The sequence below is a fragment of the Zalophus californianus genome, chromosome 3 (assembly GCF_009762305.2).
Source record: "Zalophus californianus isolate mZalCal1 chromosome 3, mZalCal1.pri.v2, whole genome shotgun sequence".
Taxonomy (NCBI): Eukaryota; Metazoa; Chordata; class Mammalia; order Carnivora; family Otariidae; genus Zalophus; species Zalophus californianus.
The window spans coordinates 11164624-11185922 of record NC_045597.1 but is presented as its reverse complement, the minus strand read 5'-3'; the positions used below and the strand labels follow the sequence as shown (position 1 = coordinate 11185922).

General features: G+C 38.4%; 1 protein-coding gene across 5 annotated transcripts in view; it reads left to right on the top strand.

Moving 5' to 3' along the window:
* The window catches only part of PCCA (propionyl-CoA carboxylase subunit alpha), a 394205-nt gene that overhangs the window by 211105 nt on the left and 161801 nt on the right, over positions 1-21299 (top strand). For all 5 annotated transcript variants that reach the window (XM_027588123.2, XM_035726502.1, XM_035726503.1 and 2 more), the window contains 2 exons: positions 37-147; positions 11057-11165. In XM_027588123.2, the coding sequence (XP_027443924.1) occupies positions 37-147; positions 11057-11165 (220 nt within the window). The remainder of the gene's footprint in view (positions 1-36; positions 148-11056; positions 11166-21299) is intronic.

Sequence of the window (21299 nt, the reverse complement as noted above, 5' to 3'; positions counted from 1 at the left end):
CTCTAATTCAATCTGATATCTTTTTTTGTTTTTTAGGAGTTACACATAATATTGCATTACTCCGAGAGGTGATAATCAACTCACGCTTTATAGAAGGAGACATCAACACTAAATTTCTTTCTGATGTATATCCTGATGGCTTTAAAGGTTTGTATGCACTGAAGTATTTTACTGTATTAAAGTTATTACTTTTATACTTTATTTTAATGTATAATTTTTCTATTTTGATATTAAGGCCTTTAGCCCATACTGTATACTAGATTTATTAACATAGAGTATCCTAGGCTGTTGACATTCGTGATTTTGAGTATTCATGAGTGACTCATGAATGTGCAATAATCCATCGTTTTGTTGAGTGAGGAATTCAACTATGTGGAATGTGGTATGATTCCAGTAGACAGAGCATTAGCCTACCTGATCTTCTGGTTTCTGAAAGCCAATTCAAATTTGTATTCCCTGCTGCTACATTATATGGGTATATGCAGGAACTCTAATGATTAAAACTTTATGAAAATTAGCACTAAAAATTTCAGAATACCACATGCTATTACCATTAATGAAAATGAAGATGTTTTAGAAGATTGTTTTTATCCATAAAATGAAGCTTTTAATAAAGTAATGAGGGGAATTTGAAATTTAGCACTGTGAAGTTACCTGTGAGTGTTTCTGGTGGTAGAAAAATTGCCCAAGTGAGAGACAGAGAAAACCCATTAGTGAGCATTAAAAACGTGGTTAATATGTGAGATAAACCAGTAGGACTTCCATGTGACTTAATGGAAATGTTATTCCGGTAAAAGCCAGAAGTATCTACATATGTTCCTGATGAATTTGGGGATATGTGAAGATGAGGTTTTTCTCACAAATGGCAAATGTTCTTTAGATCCACTTAGAGTGTTTTAGTGTGTAAGATGACTCAGTCATATTAGGGGCTGTGTATAGATTCAGGTCAACTCCAGGTATTGGGCTTTTGAATACATTTACAAAGCGATTTCTCAGTTTAGATTTTACAGTACAGGTGCCCCAATGTTCCACGTTCTCAAGAGAACTCAGAAATTTACTTAAAAACCTAACATTGCCATTTTCCAGGATAAACTTAATATATTACATTTCTGTTTTGATAGGGCATTATCAGCATGGACAGTCTAATTCTCTTAATGTTCATATAAGATAGGAACAGTTTTGAAAATTGTTATAAGTTGTTAGAAGGACCATTATTTAATCTCAGCCTTTATTTTACATGTGAGGAAACCAAAGCTCAGAGAGCTTGATAAGGCTAAATGGCCAGTAATATAATAAAGCCAGTAATTGAACGTAGAGTCTCCACCTCCTGTTTCAGTACTCATTCAGTTCTGGTAGGATTCAAAATCATAAATCATACAGGTTTTTTGAGTGTGCTCTATGTTGTATGTAGCATGCCTATAAGCACTTTAAAACTACACCCCTAACTTTGCCATTCTTAACGTGGACCTCTTACTCTCTTCCCTCATACCATTTCCATGTCCGTTCTTCTCTGAATGGCTACTCTCTCTTGTTCTTCCTATCATGCTCTTTCGCCCTCCCTGTTTTTCCCTAGAGCAGGTATTTGATATATTAAACTGTATCGTCTTTGATTGTTTGATGTATGTGCCTGAAAGAGACAGCAGGAAGTGGCCACTGAAGTTAATCCAGGATCTTCTCCATATGTTTGAGGCCGGGTCATTTTGCCCCTTTGGGATTACCCGTCTGCTTCCCATCTGTCCAACTATCCTAGGCACTGTTCACAGGCAAGTGCCTGTTTTTATGACTGCATTAAAATTTTCTATTATATATATGTTTATTATCCTGAATTTATTTGTAGACTAGGACAGCGTTACTAAAGGTTCTAAGATTGACCTTTGGAATGACTGTGCTTAAAACTAAAACAGGCTACACAGGAATGTATTCTTCGTATGTACTTAACCAGATTCTGATGTCGAAAGGCTATTCCTTGATTCTGAAAAATAAATAAAAAATGGGAAAGATAATATTTTGATTTTGGAATAAAGGGAAAATGAGGAAGAAGATATTTTAAGAACTGTCAGTGCGATTGGCCTGTAATGAACACTTTGGACTCCTTTCCCTGCTGCTTTGCTACAGTTTAACCTCTTGCTGTATCAAAGGAAATGATCACAATTAACTTTCCTCTTCTGGAAAGTTGCATATCTTTAGTAAAAATTTGATTCAACACAAGTAATATACCATTGATTACACTTCTCTCTTTACCATTAAATTTAGTCACTTATTTCTATACCTTTAAAAGTGGTGTAACCAAATCAATGTGAGTTTGCTCCTTGGTGAGTCACAGATAGAAACCACATCAGGTGGAGTTGTCACGCAAAGGATACTTTGTTTGCAGCAAATAAGGAGATCACGGGGAGTAACTTCCAAAGCTGTGACTCTCTGAGCATGGGTGCATGGGTTCCTATTATTTAGGGTTAGGATGAATATTTAGATAGGGAGCCTTGTCATAGTATGTAAAGACGGGCATAAGGTCATGCATGTGCCATAAGGAAACATGCCTGTACATACATTGTATATTATGTAAATGAGGCTTGTGTTCTTCCTTTGGTGGAGATTTTAATATAAAGAAGGAAAGATAACTGTCATTTCATTGTCCATCTGCTCAGGTGTGAGTCGGGGGTTGATTTCAAACTGGTCTGGGTGGTCGGGCCAACTGGGATTCTTTAGGCAGTCGTTATTGCTTGAGGGCTAGTTTCGGTTTCCATCACAGGATATTATGCCCCTAGAGTCTTCTGTCTGAGTTAAGAGAGAAACTAGAAAGAAGAGTGTAAGGAAAAATTTGGGCCAGAGGTTGGTGAGCACAAGCAGGTGGGCAGTAAAGATCATGTCTTGGGGGCTAGCTGGTGATAGTGGTACTTTAGTACTTGGACTCTTGTGTTGCCTTTGAGTCATTAAAGTCATTTGACAAATAATTGCTGTAGGCTCTCGAAGAAATTGAAAAACAAATAATGTATTTTCCTTGCACTTAGGAGCTTATATCACAAGAGAAATAAATATGTAAAGAACTAACTACACTACAGGACAAAATAAGTGCTAAGTGAAGATAGAAGCAAAATATCTGGAGCACAGAGGAAAAAGTAACCAATTCTGATTGAGGCAATCAGGGTTGACCTCAAGGATGAGGCAGTGTTTAGACCATTGTAGCTCCTCTCCAAGGACTCTTCTAGGGCACGGCTGCTCATCTCTGCCTAATCTGTTCTTTCTGATGAGATGCTGATTGTTGGAAATCAGCCTTGGAGAAAGTACTTACAGAAAAGCAACTGCAAATTCTGCGCACTGGTGTGTTTCTCTTCTCTTCATACCCAAGTTGGTTGTTAATCACTTATCAGCAAACTGGTGCCTAGTCCTTTGACATGACTATTGAGAGCAAACAGAGCCATGAGTACAAAGGAAAAGGATTACCATCTAAGGTGGAAGGCCTCGAAGAATCCCTGAGGATGGGAGGTGTTTTAGACCTCCTGTGAGAGATGACTGAGCTTACTGAAAAATAGTAAGAACATTTAATTAAATTAGAGGAGAAAGACTTTAATGAACTAAGAACTGATTTTTAGAAATGTTTCAGCAAAGTGAAAGGCAGGATGGCCACTTCTAAGAACCAGATTAGTGACCCTAAGGAATAAATGGAAGTTTCTCAAAATATGTAGTAAAACGCTAAAGCGAAGGAAATAAGGTGTGAAGTCAGAGATGTGGAAGGAAGACCCGAGAGATTTTTGTATGTACATAATAGTTCATGAAGAGAAAAATGGATAAATAAAGGAAGGTTAATTTTAAAAAGAAATAATAGGGGAGGTTTTTTTTTTTTTCACTCTTGAGAAAACCTTGAAGTGTCATTGGAAAGATTCGTTGAGTTTCAGACAAGATTAATGATAAAAAGTAGCTCTTGTAGGCATATCAAGAACAAAACACTTTTAAAGCTTCTAGAAAGAAAAAAGAAACACCAAGTCATATGCAGAGAATCATCTTCAGACTTCATATACTGGAAATGAGAAAATCTTAAGATATCTACTTCATTAGAAAGAACTTGACCCAAGAGTACTATACCCAACTAACATATCCTTTGCTTCTCAATTATGGAAAGAGATTTTAGAATGAAGATTCAGAAATATATCATTATATATACCTTTTTTGAGGAAATAACTGAAGAAAGTGCTTTAACCAATTTGAGGTAAAGATGACAGGTTAAATATACACATTTTGGGATGCCTGGGTGGCTCAGTGCTTAAGTGTCTGCCTTTGGCTCAGGTCATGAACCCTGAGTCCTGGGATCGAGCCCCGCATTGGGCTCCCTGCTCAGCGGGGAGCCTGTTTCTCCCTCTGCCTGCCACTCCCCTTGCTTGTGGTTGCTCTGTCTCTGACAAATAAATTTAAAAAATAAAGGGCGCCTGGGTGGCTCAATCGGTTAAGTGTTTACCTTCGGCTCAGGCCTGGGATCGAGTCCCGAAATGGACTCCGTGCTCAGTGGGGGGCGTCTGCTTCTCTCTCTGCTCCCCCCACTCATGCTCTCTCTCTCTCTCTCTCTCTCTTTCAAAAATAAAATCTTAAAATATTTTTTCCCAACCTTTGACTTGCTTTTAGTATTTATTATTTTTATTATTTATTTATTTTTAAGTAGGCTCCCCACCCAATGTGGGACTTGAACTCATGACCCTAAAATTAGGAGTCACAAGCTCCACTGACTGAGCCAACCAGGCACCCCTGAATTTAGTCTTTTAAAAAAGACACAAGTCTATAAGGACAAAAAGAAGAGATAGCATTCTGGAAAATGAAGTGCCAAAAGATGATTCTTAACTGACTTAGCAACTTAGGAAAGTTGAATCCTAAGCTGACAACGTGAAAAACTGGGAAATAGCTCATTGTCACCATGGAACCCTGCAGAAGTCTTAGCCACTATTAGTTTCAGATAGCTTGGAAATTCCTGTAAGTAAGACTACGGGTCTAAAACCTCTGGAAGAATTTCTCTGTATTCCCTCCCTTACTCTTTAGAGGAGGGTGGCTCTTCTCCCATCTGGAAAAAGCTTTGAGATTTTTTTCCATGGAGAATAAGATGCCCTCTATACCAGTGGACAGAGGATTGAGTGAGTGTGGACATACTGAATGTGGTGATGCCCCCTTCTCCCAAACGTCATTCCCCACTTGGTTCCCAAAGTATTGGCAGGCAGGCAGGCAGGCAGGCACTCACAGTCACAGTGGTAGAATATTCTTCTCTGAGAAACCTAACTGGCCATAGAGAGATTACCTACAGATCCCCCAACACATGAAACCTCCACATGAAGCAAACGAGCAGCAAAGCCACATCCCACGGAGAGAGAACATGCATGGCTCAGGATCAGGTATCTGTCAGCATCATTTAAGACAACACTAGATTGGAAGGGAGGCACCAGATGACTGTTAAAAATAGTTGACAGAACTAAAGCCACTTAAGAGAACACAGATCAGGCTTCTTAAAAACTGGGTCATGCACATGGGGGTGGTAGTAGCACAAGGTTTACAGAGGTGTATCACAGACCTGGTGGGTGCTACTCTGTGATGTGACCTCCACGTAGTAACCACCAACTTAATGAGTAAGAGTGGGAGAACCTAAACATTATTTGGGGCTTTTGTTTGAAATCCTCCCCCCCCAACATACACCGCAATCCCCACAAAGGCTATGAAGGTGAGGACTGATTGTGAGGAGGAAGTTTTTCTCCTTTCTTTCATATTTAGTGAATCTATTAGGTTAAAGGTAGTGGTCTAGGGTCTTGGGATACTGAAAACTATTTCAAAAAGACTAAGGGTTTTTAAATTAAGAGCTGTACCTTTTTCCAGCCTGTCTTCACCAGAGAGTGCAGCAGAGATATCAAGCAGTAATGCTCCTGAAGGTTTCAAAAGATGGATTTGAGAAACTCCTAGAACTCCTCTTAGGCTAGGGTTCTAACTCTGAAGTGGAAGTGACTTGCTGCTGTTGAACACATCTACCACTAAAGTGTGAGGCAGTGTCTGTCCTGTGTGCTTGGCGGTTCTTGGGGTTTCTGCCACCTCAGTATTCAGGCCCCCCCGACTCCCAGGATCATGCTTGTGAATCTTCTCAATCAGGGTGGGCAGAGGTGAAAAACAAGTGTCATCGAAACTGCAGGTTTTTCCAGATGCGGACCTGCTCACAAACCTTAGGGCCGTGCACTTGCCGTATGTAGCTTGTTCACATAAAGCTGGGAATTGAATGCAGGCATGTCTCCATTCAGCGCCAGACGAGCACACCACCCCGGCCCGAGCTGCTGCCCTCTTGCCTGGACTCTGAGCAGCCTCCTCACGGACCTCCTCCCTCCCACCGCTGCTCTTTCCAGTTCATCTTCACTCGGTAGCCAGAGTTCATTTTTAGAACCAAATCACACCTTCCCACTTGAAAGCCCTCAGGGAATGTGTGGCTGCACAAATTGCAGTATATTCATGCCAAAGAATACTTCCTAACATTAAAATGTTAGAAACTGCTGATTCATTCAAAAACACTGGTGAATCTCAAAAATATTATGTGCAAAAGAAGCCAGACACAAAAGAGTACTTACTATCTGGTTCCATTTATATGAAATTAGAAAAGAATTTAGTTGCTTGAGGCCAGGGAGGGAAAGCAGATGTAGAGGTCTTGATGGGAGAGATGCAAGGGAGCATTTTGGAGTAGTGGAAAATTCTAAATAGATGGTTGTGATGTTTATATGGACATACCCATTTGTGAAATCTCTTGAATTGCACACTTAAGTGGACCCATTTTGTATGCAAGTGGTACCTCAAAGCTAAAAAAAAAAAAAACAACCCTAAGCTTGTTAATGGTATCCATTGCAGTTAGAATAACATAAAAACTGATGGCTTACCAGAAAAAAAAAATGCTAAAAAGGTGTTTGTAAAAATTCAGTTGCCTTTTCTAATTAAAACATTCTCTGAAATCAGAAATAAAATTAAACTAAATTGATTAAAAACCTACTTACTGAAAACGAATAACAAAACATAATTTTAAAGGAAATGCTATGAAAATTTACCTTAAAGTAGGAACAAATGAATTCTATAAAAGGACCATTATTATCAATCATTGTTTTAGAGGATCAAAAAGGCCAAAAAAAGGAAAAAGTTGGTTTAAATATTTTAAAAAGAAAACATTTTCTCTTTTTTCTATTTATAATTGTGTCCCTAGAAAACCCAGAAGATACTACTAAAAATTTCTAGGCTTAATAAAAGCACATTTGGCAAGGTGGCTGAATTCAACAAGATAAGCATGCAAAGTTAGTGTCTCTTTTTTTGTTAGTAAGAGCCAGCTTGAAATGAAAATGGAAAAAAGCCAACCCTGTTCATATTAACTGTAATATCTTGTAAAATGGTGGGGAGAAATTTAATAGGGAAGATATAGAACCTATATGATTCTGTAAACTGTAAAATCTTGTCGAGGATAAAGAAGTAAAATGTGAAGAGATGGAGACACACAGCAGTTATTGTTTGGGGACTCAAAAGGGTAGGAGTGCCAATCTTTCCCAAATTGATACACAGATTTTATGTCCCGTCAGTTAGATTCACAAGGTCTACTACCTTAAGTGATTAAAAAGTTTATATGTGTTCATAAATTTCTGAGAATAGCCAAGAAAATTATGAAAAATGATAAAAATTGGCCTTTTGTGTATTAAAACGTATTGCTGAGCCTCTCTATCTAAACAATATGATATAAAGTATGAGAATGGAAGCACTTGAAAACAGAAAACAAAAAATGAATAAATATGTCAATGTAATGGAGTAGGGAGCTCATAAACAGAAATTAGTATATGTGGGAATTTTGCCTCTTACTTTTTATGAAATCTTAGCCCCTTAATTTATGCCAAATACAAAAACGAACCCCAGATAAAGAATAATTATAAAACACAAAACACAAAAACAATTAGAATAAAATTGAGGAGTCTAGTCACTACCTAGGGATTGAAGTGATCTTTTTTAAAGATTTTATTTATTAGATGGCAAGAATGAGCGTGGGGGTGGGCGGAAGGAGGAGAAGCAGACTCCCTGCTGAGCAGGTAGGCCAACACAGGGCTCGATTCCAGGACTCTGAGGTCATGACCTGAGCTGAAGGCAGATGTGTATCCAGCTGAGTCACCCAGGCGCCCCTGAAGTGATCTTTCAAAAGAATACCAAAAAAAAATTTTTTTTTTTTTTTGAGAGAGGGCATATGCATGTGAATGGGGGTAGGAGGGCAGGGAGGGGGCAGCAGGAGGGTGAGAGGGAGAGGGAGAGAATCGTAAGCAGTCTCTGCCCAGCATGGAGCTTGATCTCAGGACTCTGAGATCACGACCTGAGCCGAAATCAGGAGTGCAGTGCTTAACCGACTGAGCCACCCAAGCGTCCCTCAAAAAGATTTCTAATGAAAACTAATGATATGATAGTGTTATGTAAAATGTTGTGTCTCTTTGGCAAAATGCTAAGCGCTAATTTAGCATTTTTAAAAAATTTTAATTGGCCCATAAACTTGAAATTGAAAGCTGTTGTGAAAAAAAAAAATAGTTTTCTTTTTAAAATTAATACTGTGTGGTCAGTGTCCATTAAATGAAATGGCTAAAATGTGGATTTTTTTTTTTTCTTTTAGATTTCATATGTCAATTGCAAATTGTTGAAATTTCACATTTGGGCTTTTTGTAATTTAAAAAAAATTACTGTATATTATACCTTGGAACCTAAAACCATAGCAGATATATTTTTTAAAAACTAAAATAAGTTTTTAAATATATACTGTTATATGCTATAAGCATAGTCTAATAATATCTTGTATTGAGCCATAGTATGATTATATAACCCCTAGTCACAGACTACCCCCACATGGTTCTGATATTAGACAAAGCCCTTTACATTTTAATGTCTGTCATTTCATAATTTGTAAATGTTACCGTTGTTAGAAAAGAACTAAAAAAAAAAAAACCTATCCTTCCATTTTTTTGTGTGTGCAAAAGAAAGTGATTATGATGATGAAAATCATATCTCTTATTAGAGATGGTATGAGAAATACATCTTGTGTGAAGAACTTTGAAGGGACTATAGGTGGTTAGCCTGGAGAATTGGAGGTTTATTAATAAGGAATAAGGCAGCTGTCATCAGTTTGGCCCAGTTGAGCCCTAGGCACTGATTTGTATTTATTTGTTGACTGTGTCTAGCACAGAAGGGGCACTTTTGTAGTTGGTAGAGCACACCATATATTAACACTCTGATCTTCATCTCAAACCCAAGATTCAGTCAGAGCCCCTTTCTGCCTTGGACCAGCTTTCGGGTCCAAAGGGGTAGGCTGGATTTGAATCTATTCTAGTGAGAACAACATTTGGAACATGTATTACCAGACATCAGGACCAGCTGGGCCAGAGATTTCAGCAGGGCAAAAACCAGAGGGCATAGTAATGAAGAACAATAACATTCAGAAGGAGTCCAGAGTCAGAGCCAGGGTGGACGTGTCACCGGCATGAGGCCGTAAGAGGACAACAGGAATCAAGGCCCCTCTGATTTGAGATCGGGAGTAGCCTTATGCTAGAACCCATTATCGTAAGATTAGTTATGGTGGGCAGGGTGTCTGATTGCAGTCTCTATCCTTCAAGATTGGTAATGTGCAAGTGTGAGAAAGAATAGAATTAGAAGAATAGAATTATTTGGTGTTACTTCAGATTGGAAAAGTTGGGTGGAAGTAACAAACAGTCTGACTCAGTATGAGAAGTTACAGTCAAATGATTTAGAAATCTTTGAAATCAGAGTTTTCAGTTTGTAAGTGTTGGAGTTTGATAGATCCTAGTTTGATAGTTTGACAGATGGTTATCTGTCAAACAGTACTGTAGAAGAGACATACTGCATGGAGGGTGGAGTAGATCATCACTTTTTTTTGTTTGTTTGTTTGTTTTAGAGAGCATGTGCATGCAAGCGTGGGAGGGTTGGAGGGGCAGGGGCAGAGGGAGAATCCTAAGCAGGCTCCATGCTTGACTTGGGCTCGATTATGAAAGTAGTTTTGACCTTACAGGCCCCCAAAGGCTCTTGGGGACTTCCAGTAGTCCCCAGGCTACACTTTGAGAATTGCCTTTTGTTTTTTTTTTTTTTTTTACTCCAGTCAATGAAAGGAAAACTTTATTGGGCCTTGGGGCTCGAGGAGGAGGCCGCCCTGCGGGCAAAGGAAGAGCCACTGGAGGGGCCTTTTTTTTGGGGTGCGGGTTGTTGGTGTGGCCGCACTTCTCGCGGCAGTTGACAGTGCGGAGGTGCAGCCGAGCATAACACTTGGCAGCAGATCATCTTGTGGCAGTTGTATTTCTGGGCCAGCTGGCGGAGGGAAGGCTCGATGATGCCACCCCGGAGGCGAAGCACAAGTGCAGGGTGGACTCTTTCGGACATTATAGTCTGACAGAGTACGGCCGTCTTCCAGCCGTTTGCCCGCAAAAATCAGACACTACTGGTCAGGCGGGTTGCCCTCCTGGTCTTGGATTTTGGCTTTGACATTCTCAGTGGTGTCACCGGGCTCGACCTTGAGGGTGATGCTCTTGCCCGTCAGGGTCTTCACAAAGATCTGCATCTCTGCATCTGCTGGCGCGAATCCGCAAGGCTGCCGCCACCAAACCGCTCTGCCACCTCGTTGAAGAGAAAAGAGGGCGGCGGCACCGAGAATTGCGCTTACAGACTGTTTTGAGAAGACTGAGACCGAGAGTTTTGTAATCCTCATATGGGGTAATTATGGGATCATATGAGATGTTTTCATCACTAAAGTGTTGGGGACAATCAGGAACTTCTCAAAGCCTGTAAGAGTGTCATTTAATCAGGCCATTCTATTACTGAATTTCCAGAACTAGTTGATAGATCCCACTTGGGTTTTTTTGTCTTAGTTGAGCAGTCTTGCTCCCTCTCCTCCGCACTGCATGCCCAGTGCCTAGTACGATACTAGCTCCATAATAGATGTTTGATAAAATATTGATTTGCCTGACTAATAGTTCTGTAAGATAGAAGTACTGGTTATTAACATGATGTATGTGATTGATCGATTGATTTCCCTTAGGACACAAGTTAACAGAGAGTGAGAGAAACCAATTATTGGCAATAGCATCATCATTGTTCGTGGCATTCCAATTAAGAGCACAACATTTTCAAGAACATGGAAATTCGAGGTATGTTAGATCATTTAAAACAGCATAAATGAGAGGAAAAACACTGATAATCTAATCAGAATAGGAAATAGGTAATAAAAGATGTGACTGATCTTAGTTTTGAATCTTGTGTTTGGAGAAGCATAATACAATCACACTGTTTAAAAATGATATTGTTTCTATTTTTTCAAATGATTTTTTTTAATTCAGAAAAAAAGGATCTTGGCCCCTTTAATTTGGACATTATTAGAGGTAAGAAGATATTCTGAAACCTTATGGAATATCTGTTTAAGCAATTTGTATTTATTCTGTTTTATAACTTTGTTAATCTTGAACAAAGTTTTAAAAAGTGTTAGAGTACAAAAAGTTAGGATTGACTCTGAGCAGTTAGAATAAATATATACATATATATATAAAACTCATAGGATACCAGACGGAATTAACACCAGTTAAGTTAGTTATTTGTGAGCCCTAAGTATCCTCTTTGGCTTCCTAGTGATGTCTAAATGAAAGAAAAAAACATGCTTTATACCAGAGCAAGCAGAAACAAAGTCAGCATGGCATTAATACTCTACATGACAGGCTAACTTATTATATATGTCTGTGTCCTTGCTGGCTTAATCCTGCTTTAGCAAGTACGGTCTATTTATTACTTGCTAGAGTGATGTTGTTGATAAAATTGTGTCACTTCAACTTCTTTTCCATTCTTTTTGCTTTTCCACAAGAGGAAGAACAAAGATAAAAAGAAAAAAAGATGGCAGGTGACTGAGCAGCTCTGAAGAACACAGATCAGAAACTCAGATTACCCTTGAAGAATTAGGTAGAGGAAAAGTAAATTGGGTTTGGGCTATATCTTAATGGCTAGCTAACTGGTTTTACTCAGAAAATCTTGGAGTAATTGGTACTCTTCGTTTGTTCTTATTCTCAAGAGAATGTATAGGAAGCTTAATGTATGAGGTTTTTTTTCCACTTTTTGTTTTATTGAAGTATAGCTGACACAATGTTACCTCAGTTTCCAGTGTATAACGTAGTGATTTGACAGACAGATCTTTACTTTGTGTGATGCTCACCATAAACATAGTTACCATCTGTCATCATATAACACTGTTAGAGTACCACTGACTATAATTCATCTGCTGTACCAGTCATATGGACTTACTCATTCCATAACTGGAAACCTGTACCTCCTCCTCCCCTTCGCCCATTTTGCCCCTGCCCCCTCCTCCAACCCCTTCCCTCTGGCAGTCATCAGTTCTCTATATTTATGGGTCTGTTTCTGCTGTTTGTTTTCAGTTTTAGATTCCATATGTAAGTGAAATCACTGGTATTGGCCTTGCTTTGTCTGACTTATTTAACTTAGCATAATCCCTTCTAGGTCCATGCATGTTATTGCAGATGGCAAGATCTCATTCTTTTTTATGGCCGAGTAATGTTCACTGTCTCCCTCTCTCCCTTCCCCTGCCCATCTCTCTATGTATATAAATGAAGGAAATGGTCATTGTAAATAGTGCTGCCATAAGTATAAGGGGTTCATACATCTTTTTGAATTAGTGTTTTCATTTCCCTTGGGTAAATACCCATTAGTGGAATAATAATATGATCTTTTTTTAAGTTATGATTTGATAGATGTCTAGGGAGAGATGACAGATTATAGAATATCAGTAAATTACTGAATGACTGGAAGGAGGAGGAGAATGGGCAATAAAGACATGAATCTGGTTGGTTTTTTTCCCCCTAAAGTTGTGCTGACCAGTGTAGTAGCCACTGGCCATGTGTGCTTACTTTAATTAAAATTTCAGTTTCTCAGGCATGTTCAGTGCCACTGTATAGTCACCAGCCATTGCCTTATGGTGGTTAGTGGCTACTGAATTGAGTAGTAGAAAGAACCTTCCGTCAAACTCTGTTGGGACAGGGATGTTTAGGAGGTACATGTGTCTAGCTTTTGTTTTAAAACCAGAATCATACCTTGTATTTTTTATTCTTTTGATAAATAAAGTATTCATATCTTGATTACCTTCAGATGTTATTTGGACCTTGATCATTTCTGAAGTCCTGAGTGTAGCTGATGATGAACTGGTTTGATCTTTAAGAAATGTATTCAGGTCATTTTCAGAGAGTGCTGACTTGCCACTGGGAAGAATCTGAAAAAGGTTTAAAAAGGAAAAGAATAAAAGTTACCTGTAATCCCACAAACTCTTCAGTAAGCACTTTTTCACATTTTGATATATTCCCTTCTAAGTGTATATGTGTGTGTATATTTATAGAGATACATACATGTAGCATATATAAACCTTACATAGAGTCATACTGAGAATATAGTTTGAATTCTATTTTTTTAATTGTAGTATTATGTTGCAAATATCTTTTATTCCCTAGTCTTTAGAAGCATATTTTAAATTTTCATTACACAATTTAAAACATGGCAAACTTTTGCTCTTCAAAAGATACCCCTGAGAGAATTATAAAACAGTATAGCAAATGACAGAATGTATTCAGAGATATATAGACATGTATAAATATATATATAAGGGGCTTGAGTCTGTAATGTATAAATAATTTTTAAAACTCAAACATAAGCCAGACACCCTAATAAAAAAATAGAAGACCTTTATTAAAGAAGTTATATGAATGTGACAAATTCATGAAAAAGTTTTTCAGCACTGTCGGGGGAAATACAAATTAAAATCACAGTGCTACACTAACACACAGCAACTAGAATGTACATTAAGTGGTAAGTGGATAAGTAATTGTGATATATCTGTATAATGGAATACTATTTAGCAGTAAAATAGAAAGAAGTACTGATACCTGCATCACCATGCAAAAATCTGAAAAGTAAGTCATGCTGAGAGAGAGAAACCAGTTCAAGAAGACTATATAATCTGTAATTTTATTTGAAATTTCTGGTAAAGGCAAAAGTATAGAGACAGGAAGAACATCAGTGGTTCCCTAGGTGCAAGTGGTGATGTCACAGAATTACAGCTTTATACATTCTGTGCCCCAAACCATAAACCAATAATTATCTCAAATGAATTAGTTTCTTAAATTATGTAGAAAACAAAATGTGCCTTTGAAACCAAAGTTAAAAAAATAGTAGCCTTTATAATAGTTCATGTGTTTACCTTTACTGAGGTACTCATTTATTCATGTGGCTTCCTGGGACTGTCTAGTGCCCTTTCATTTCAACCTTGCAAGACTGCTGCCTGTACCATTTATTGTAGGGCAGGTCTGGTGGTCACAGACTGCCTCAGCTTTCGTTTATCTGGGAATGTCTTAATTTCCAGTTTTAATGTCTTAATCTAGTTTTGTTGTTAGGATTCTTGGTTGACTGTTTATTTTGGTTTCTTTTTTTCCTTTTAACACTTTGAGTATATCAGCCTACTGCCTCTGGCCTCCATAGTTTCTGATGAAAATCTGACAATCTATTGAGAATCCCTTGTATGTGATGATTTGCTTCTCTCTTGATACTTTCAAGATTTTCTCTTTATCTTTGGCTTTTGAAAGTAATGTGTCTTGGTGTGGGTCTTGGAGTTCATCTGACTTGGAGTCCATCGAGCCACTGTTGGTGGGAATGCAAGCTGGTGCAGCCATTCTTGAGGTTTTTTTTTTTTTTTTTAACATATATTTATTTATATATGAAAGAGAGGAGGGAGAGCATGAATGGAAGTGGCAGAGGAAGAGAGAATCTGAAGCAGACTGCATGCTGAGCATAGAGCCTGACACAGGGCTTGATCTCAAGAACCTGAGATCATGACCTGAGCCAAAACCAGGAGTTGGCCGGTTAACCAACTGCACCACCCAAGTGCCCCAAGCTTCTTGAATGTTTATATTCATACCTGTCATCAAATTTGGGAAGTTTTCAGCCATTATTCAAATATTTTCTCTACCCCCCTTCTCTCTCTCTCTCTCTCTCTCTCTCTCTCTCTCTCTCTCTTTCTGGGATTCCCATGATGCGTACATTGGTTGGCTTTCTCGTATCCCACAGGATCCTTAGGCTCTGTTCATCTTTCTTCAAACTTTATTCTTTATACTCGAGAATTTTTCTTGTCTTGTCTTCAAGTTGGCTGATTCTTCTGCCTGCTCAAATCTGTCTTTGAAGCCTTCTAGTGAGTTTTTCATTTCAATTATTGTACTGTTTAGCTCTAGAATTTTTTAATTTCCTTCTAGGTTTTTAATCTCTTATTTTCATTTTGTTTACATATTGTTTTCTTGACTTTCTCCATATCTTTCTTTAGTTTTTTTGAGCATTTTTTTTGAGATTTTATTTATTTATTTGACACAGAGAGAGAGAGAGCGAGAGTGAGAGATAGAGTGCACGAGGAGGGGGAATAGCAGGCAGGGGGAGAGGGAGAAGCAGGCTCCCTACTAAGCGAGGAGCCTGACCTGGGGCTCGATCCCAGGACCCTGGGATCATGACCTGAGCCGAAGGCAGACACTTAATGGACTGAACCACCCAGGCGCCCCGAGTTTTTTGAGCATCTTTAAGAGAGAGTTGTTTTAATGTTTTTGTCTACTATATCTACCAGTAAGTCTCTTTCATGGTCATATTTTGCTAATCTTTTTTCCTTGAGAAGGCCATACTTTTCTGTTCCTGTTTCTATATATGATTTGTGATTTTTTGTTGTTGTTGTTGAACGCTGGACATTTGAATCTAATAGTGTGGTGACTCTGGAAATCAGATTCTCCTCCTTCCCTAGGGTTTACTCTTGTTGTTGTTGTTGTTGTTATTTCTGCGTATTTGTTGGGGGCTGTCTCTTGCCAAGGATCAGCCTGAGATATAAATGTAAGGTCTTCTCAGGTATTTTCTGAGCATTTCCCTGTGCATGTGTGTTCACTCTCCAATTTTCCTCATAAATGCAGCCATTTTTGTTTTGAATGTCTTAGTCTTTAATATCTGGCTTCTGAAAGGGGAAAAAAGCAAAAAATGAAGGAAAATGGGGGAACTGACCCTTTAAATCCCCTGGAAGTCACTTCAGCCCGAGGGAGTGGGGCTCACAACAGTGGGAGGAGGTACAGTAGCAGTGGCTACCCACCTTTTTTTCTGTACCTCTGTGATTAGAACAGGAATTGGGTATCATAGCACAGATCCCCAGTATTTGGAGGACAGGGTCCTTTTTTTGCCCACTCTGGCTTCCACAGGCTGTGTGTAAGCTGCTTCAGGAACACACGCACAGCTTCCTGCCGCTGGCTGGGGATGCGGGGATGAGTAGCTGCCACTGGACTAAGAGCTGAAATTGACCAAAATTGATTGCAGTTTACCATCCACCTTTTCCCCTGCAATTTTTAAGCCTTTGACTGGACTGGAGTTCTAAACTAGTTATCAGAGAAATCCTGCCAGTATAATTGTCATCTAGGTGGGGAGACATTCCTGGTATTTCCTAGTCTACCATCATCCGAGAATCCTCCTCCTCTGTATATTACTGTTGAATTCATTACACTTTTTTTTTTTAATTTTTAAAAAAGGTTTATTTATTTTAGAGAGCATGCATGAGCAGGAGGGCAGAGGGAGAGGGAGAATGAGAGAGAATCTCAAGCAGACTCCCTGCTGAGTGCAGAGTCCGTCACGGGACTTGACTCAGGCCTTGATCTCACGACCCTGAAATCACAACCTGAACCGAAACCAAGGGTCCTCTGCTTAACTAACTGTGCCACCCAGGCTCCCATTACCCTTTAAAAGTTGGAAAAAATTATATTGATATATATGGGCCAGAAGTTCAGTTATGTAGATAATTGTGCATGTCTTACCTATATAACGATGATTTGTTTTTCATGAGTTTATTTTCTATGAAACTTATTTAGTAAACCAGCTTATTGTGAAATAGGTACTCTCCATGACAACAGAGATCTGTAACATCTAGCAAAATATATTGATTTGTTTGACAGTATAATCCTACTTAGGTAAAGTGAATCTAAGTTATTTTTGCTAGCTTGCTGAAAAGGTCTCTGACATCAAAGCTGATGTTAGGTGATCGAATCTTTACATTTTGGCTTAGGAAGTGTGTTTTCATTATTGGCTTGGGAATGGAGTCTAAGAGTCAGCCTCCAGGTGTGGCTGCACATTGCTCAGTCATGGGTGTGCTCATGTAATGTTTATGCTTCCAAATCCAGTAGCCCGCAGCCCTTCCTTCCTGCTGATCTTATTTTCCCAGTATGTCTATGGATTTTACTCTTTCATCATTTATGACTTGGAAAAAGACACTGACGATATGTACCCTTGGTATTTGGATAGTAAGAAGATAGCAGTGCATTTTAGAAAACAAAACAAAACAATGTCAGAAACAATAGCAATTTTTCTTAGGATGACCGTAAATAAATTTGGCAAAAACAATTAAATTTTTATGTAACTACATGCTAATTATTCCAAAACACTACTATTGACAGAAATGAATCCTTGAAAGTGGTGTTAAACAATCACTTCATGTTATTTGAAGCTAAAGTGATTTTGTCAGCATTGTGGTTTAGTTTAATAATTCGTTGCACTAACAGGTAATGATGAGAAGAAAAAATAGTCAAGGAAACAATTTCATCCTGTTCAGTAATCTTTCACTTAGTTTTGCTCAAGATGCCTGTTTTCCTTAGATCCAAATGCTGTTCACAGGTCAGGAGTGACTTTTCTGAGTGATGCCCTTTCATGTCCCCCTCTGCCATCCCAGGCTTCTCAGGTGCTAGTGAGAAGACCATGTGCTTTCTCTAAACTTCTGTACTTTCACCGATCCCACGGTGGTTTCTGCACCTGTTCCTTTCTTTTGTTCGATCTGGTAGCTCAGCAAGGAGTTCTCCAGCCTTTCTTAAGCTTTTTCACTTATATTTCCTAAATCCATGATTATTATCTGTTAAGCCACCTAATTTGTCATGTAATGATTATTAGTTCTAGGGAGAGCTGTGCCAACTTTCCTGGTGGTAGAATGGCTGGTGACCAAATCTCTGCCGTAGCAGAGGACTGTTTTGCATGCACTTACCTTGTCTATTATAAGAAGTTGGCGGGGGCGGGGAGGGTTGCTGTGGCTCAGAGTAAGCCCTTGACTCCTGTTTAGATGTCAGTCCTCAAGGCTAAGCTACACTGAGGGGGATGTGGGAAGTATCATCTGTTTTTATATATTAAAGCTATTTTAAGGTGTTCCAAAGTAAATGTTGATTCCCTGGATTTTATAAAAGTTTTTTTTTTTTTTTTTTAACTGCAGATATATAGTAAATTCATCAAATTTTCTTGGCTTCTTTTTGGTTGTTTGCTTCATTTTCTTTCTTTAGAAGTACTTTTCACCATTTCCCAGAGAACGTGTTCATCAAATTCCTAAACACTTATGGGGCACCTGGGTGGCTCGGTCGGTTAGGTGGCCAAGTCTTGATTTCGGCTTGGATCAAGAACTCTGGGGTCCTGGAATCAAGCCCCCGTGTCAGACTCTGCACTCAGCGCAAGTCTGCTTGAGGGTTCTCTCTCCCCTCCCCCCTGCCCTGCTCATGCTCTCTGTATCTTTCTCTCTCTCTCTCAAATAAATAAATCTTTAAATTCCTGAACACTTATATGTGAACTGTTGAGAAAATCAGCAACATCAAACTCTTTAATTCATTTGGAATTCACTTATTTGTAGGTTATAAATGGGTTTCTTCATTGTGATTTGGCAGCCTTTTATTATAAAATATTCCAACCAATTCCTCAAAGTAGTATCTCTTTAAATGTCTAAGGATAGCAAGACAGAAATATACATGAGTGTCTCAGTCAGTTTGAGCCACACTCGCAAGTTACCATGGACTGGGTGGCTTAAATAACAAACATTTGTCACAGCCCTGGAGGCTGAAAATCCAAAATCAGGGTGCTTCCCTGTCTGGGTTCCAGTGAGGGCTCTCTTCTAAATTGCTGAAAGCCTACTTCTTACATCCTTACATGGTGGAAAGAGGGCAAGCTAGCTCTCCGGCCTCCTTTTACAAGGGCATAATCCTGTTCATGAGTGCTCTAGTCTCATGGCCTAATACCTTCCAAAGCCCCCTCCTCCAAACACCATCACAATGTGCATTAGACTTCAACATGGTTTTTAGAGTGAGGACACAAACATTCAGTCAGTAACAGGGAGGGTGTGCTTACATACCCTCTCCTCTCTCCCCTCCCTCTCCTCTCCCTTCTCTTTCCCCCCCGCCGCCCTCCTTTCTCTTTCCTCTTTCCTCTTTCCTTCTTTCTTTCACTTGTGTGACTTGTGCACGGGCACCCTCCCCCATCTAAGGAGGTATGCATATGTTTTTAATACATTCTGTGGTTTAGTGGAAAAAACTAAAACTTAGAATTGGAAGTCTGGTATTTAGTCATAACTATACCATTTATTAGTAATGTGACCTTAGATATGTCACTTTACTCTAAGCTTAAGTTCACCAGTAAAATGGGAATAGTGTGTATTCTCTACTGTTTCATAAAGTTTTTGTGAGAATAATTGATCCTGCATAATTATGTTTCAGGACCCAAATCCTTTTACCTAATTTGTTCTAAAGAAATAAAAAATGAATTCTGTATTGTAGTACGAAACCAAGGAAATGCTTTATAGATAAGCAAAAACCATCAAGAACAAGAAATGCCTTTGTTTATATCAGGCAGCTATAAATACGACAAGAAAGTAGAATTTGTGGTCTAATTCCCTTCATTGAAATAAATGAGATGCCTTGTATTATAGTCCAGCAAATGGGACACCAGTAGGGTGTGTTTTTAATGTTACTTAGATCATTCTTTTGCTTTGTGGTTTTTTATTTTGCATTTTTCTTTAAAAAACCTAAGATTATATCAAGTACTTGTTGGAATTCTTTTTCCATTCTTTTGTAGTTTTTCTTTATTACACTAGTATTTCATATTTCAGATTTATTTTGTAGGGTGATAGGAAGTTGAGATCTAATTTTACTTTTTCATATAGTTAACCAGTAGAATCAGTTCCATTGTTTTAAATTTTAATTCCAGTATAGTTAGTATACATTGTTAAATTAGGTTCAGATGTACAACATAGTGATTCAACAATTCCATACATTACTCAGTGTTCGTCACGGTAAGTGTGCTCTTAATCCCCATCCCCTGTTTTACCCATTCCCTCACCCACCTTCCCTCTTTTCTCTATGGTTAAGAGTCTCTTTTTCGGTTTGTCTTTTTTTCTTTGTTAGAATTAGTTCCATTTATTCACTTGTCTATCCTTTCCTTACTGATTATAAATGTTACATTGAACCTATGCAAAATTCTTAAAATATATTATGGTCTAATTACCAAATTTTTCTCTTTATTTTCATTTGTCATTCTATCCTTATATTAATAATTTATTATTTTCTTCTAAAATTTATTGATCATTCTTCTAGCTGAGCTTTGAAGGCACTTTGATATTGGAATTGCCTTCAAGTTATAGTAAGTTTGGGTAGGATAGACCTCAAACGTTGAAGTTTTTCAAAAAATGTATGACTGTATTTATCAAAGTCTCTTTGTTTCCCTCATTAAAGCTTTATAATTTTTTATTGTAAGGCTCGATTTCTTGTCATTCTTAGTTTATGTCTTTGTGTCATTATTCTTAGGTTGTTTATATGTTGTATTATGGATGGGATCTTTTTCTCATCTTTAAAATGATTACTGATTTGGTAAAGAGAAGCTAATGATATTTGTATTTCTTTTTTTGAATTAAAAAAATCAGAATTTACCATCTTAACCATTTTTAAGTATACAGTATATTCACAGTATTGTGCAACATATCTCTAGGTTTTCATCTTGTAGAACTGAAATTCCACCCTCATCGAATGACTTCTCTTTCTTCTCCCCCAAGCCCTTGGCAACCACCATTCTTTCTGTTACCGTGAGTTTGATTACTTTACTAGTTGCATTTTTTGTAATAGTTCTTCTTCCTAAACTTAAATAACCTATTATAACACTTTTTTACTTGATTTCAAGAGGGGCAATCCTATAACCTTCTGAATCACTTGGGATGCTTCTGGTTACAGGTAACAGAAACCCCTATTCAGACTGACAACAGTTCTCACCCTACAGTGAACACGAAGCTCAGAGGAGAGAAAAGACAAAGCTCAGTATGTTCATCTGCTAATGCCACATTCTCTTAGCCTCACTTTCTTCTCTCTGTGGCTTTCTCATAAGGCTGTGTTGGGATAGCTGTAGAAGTTTCAGGACTCCAATCTAGATAAGGTTCC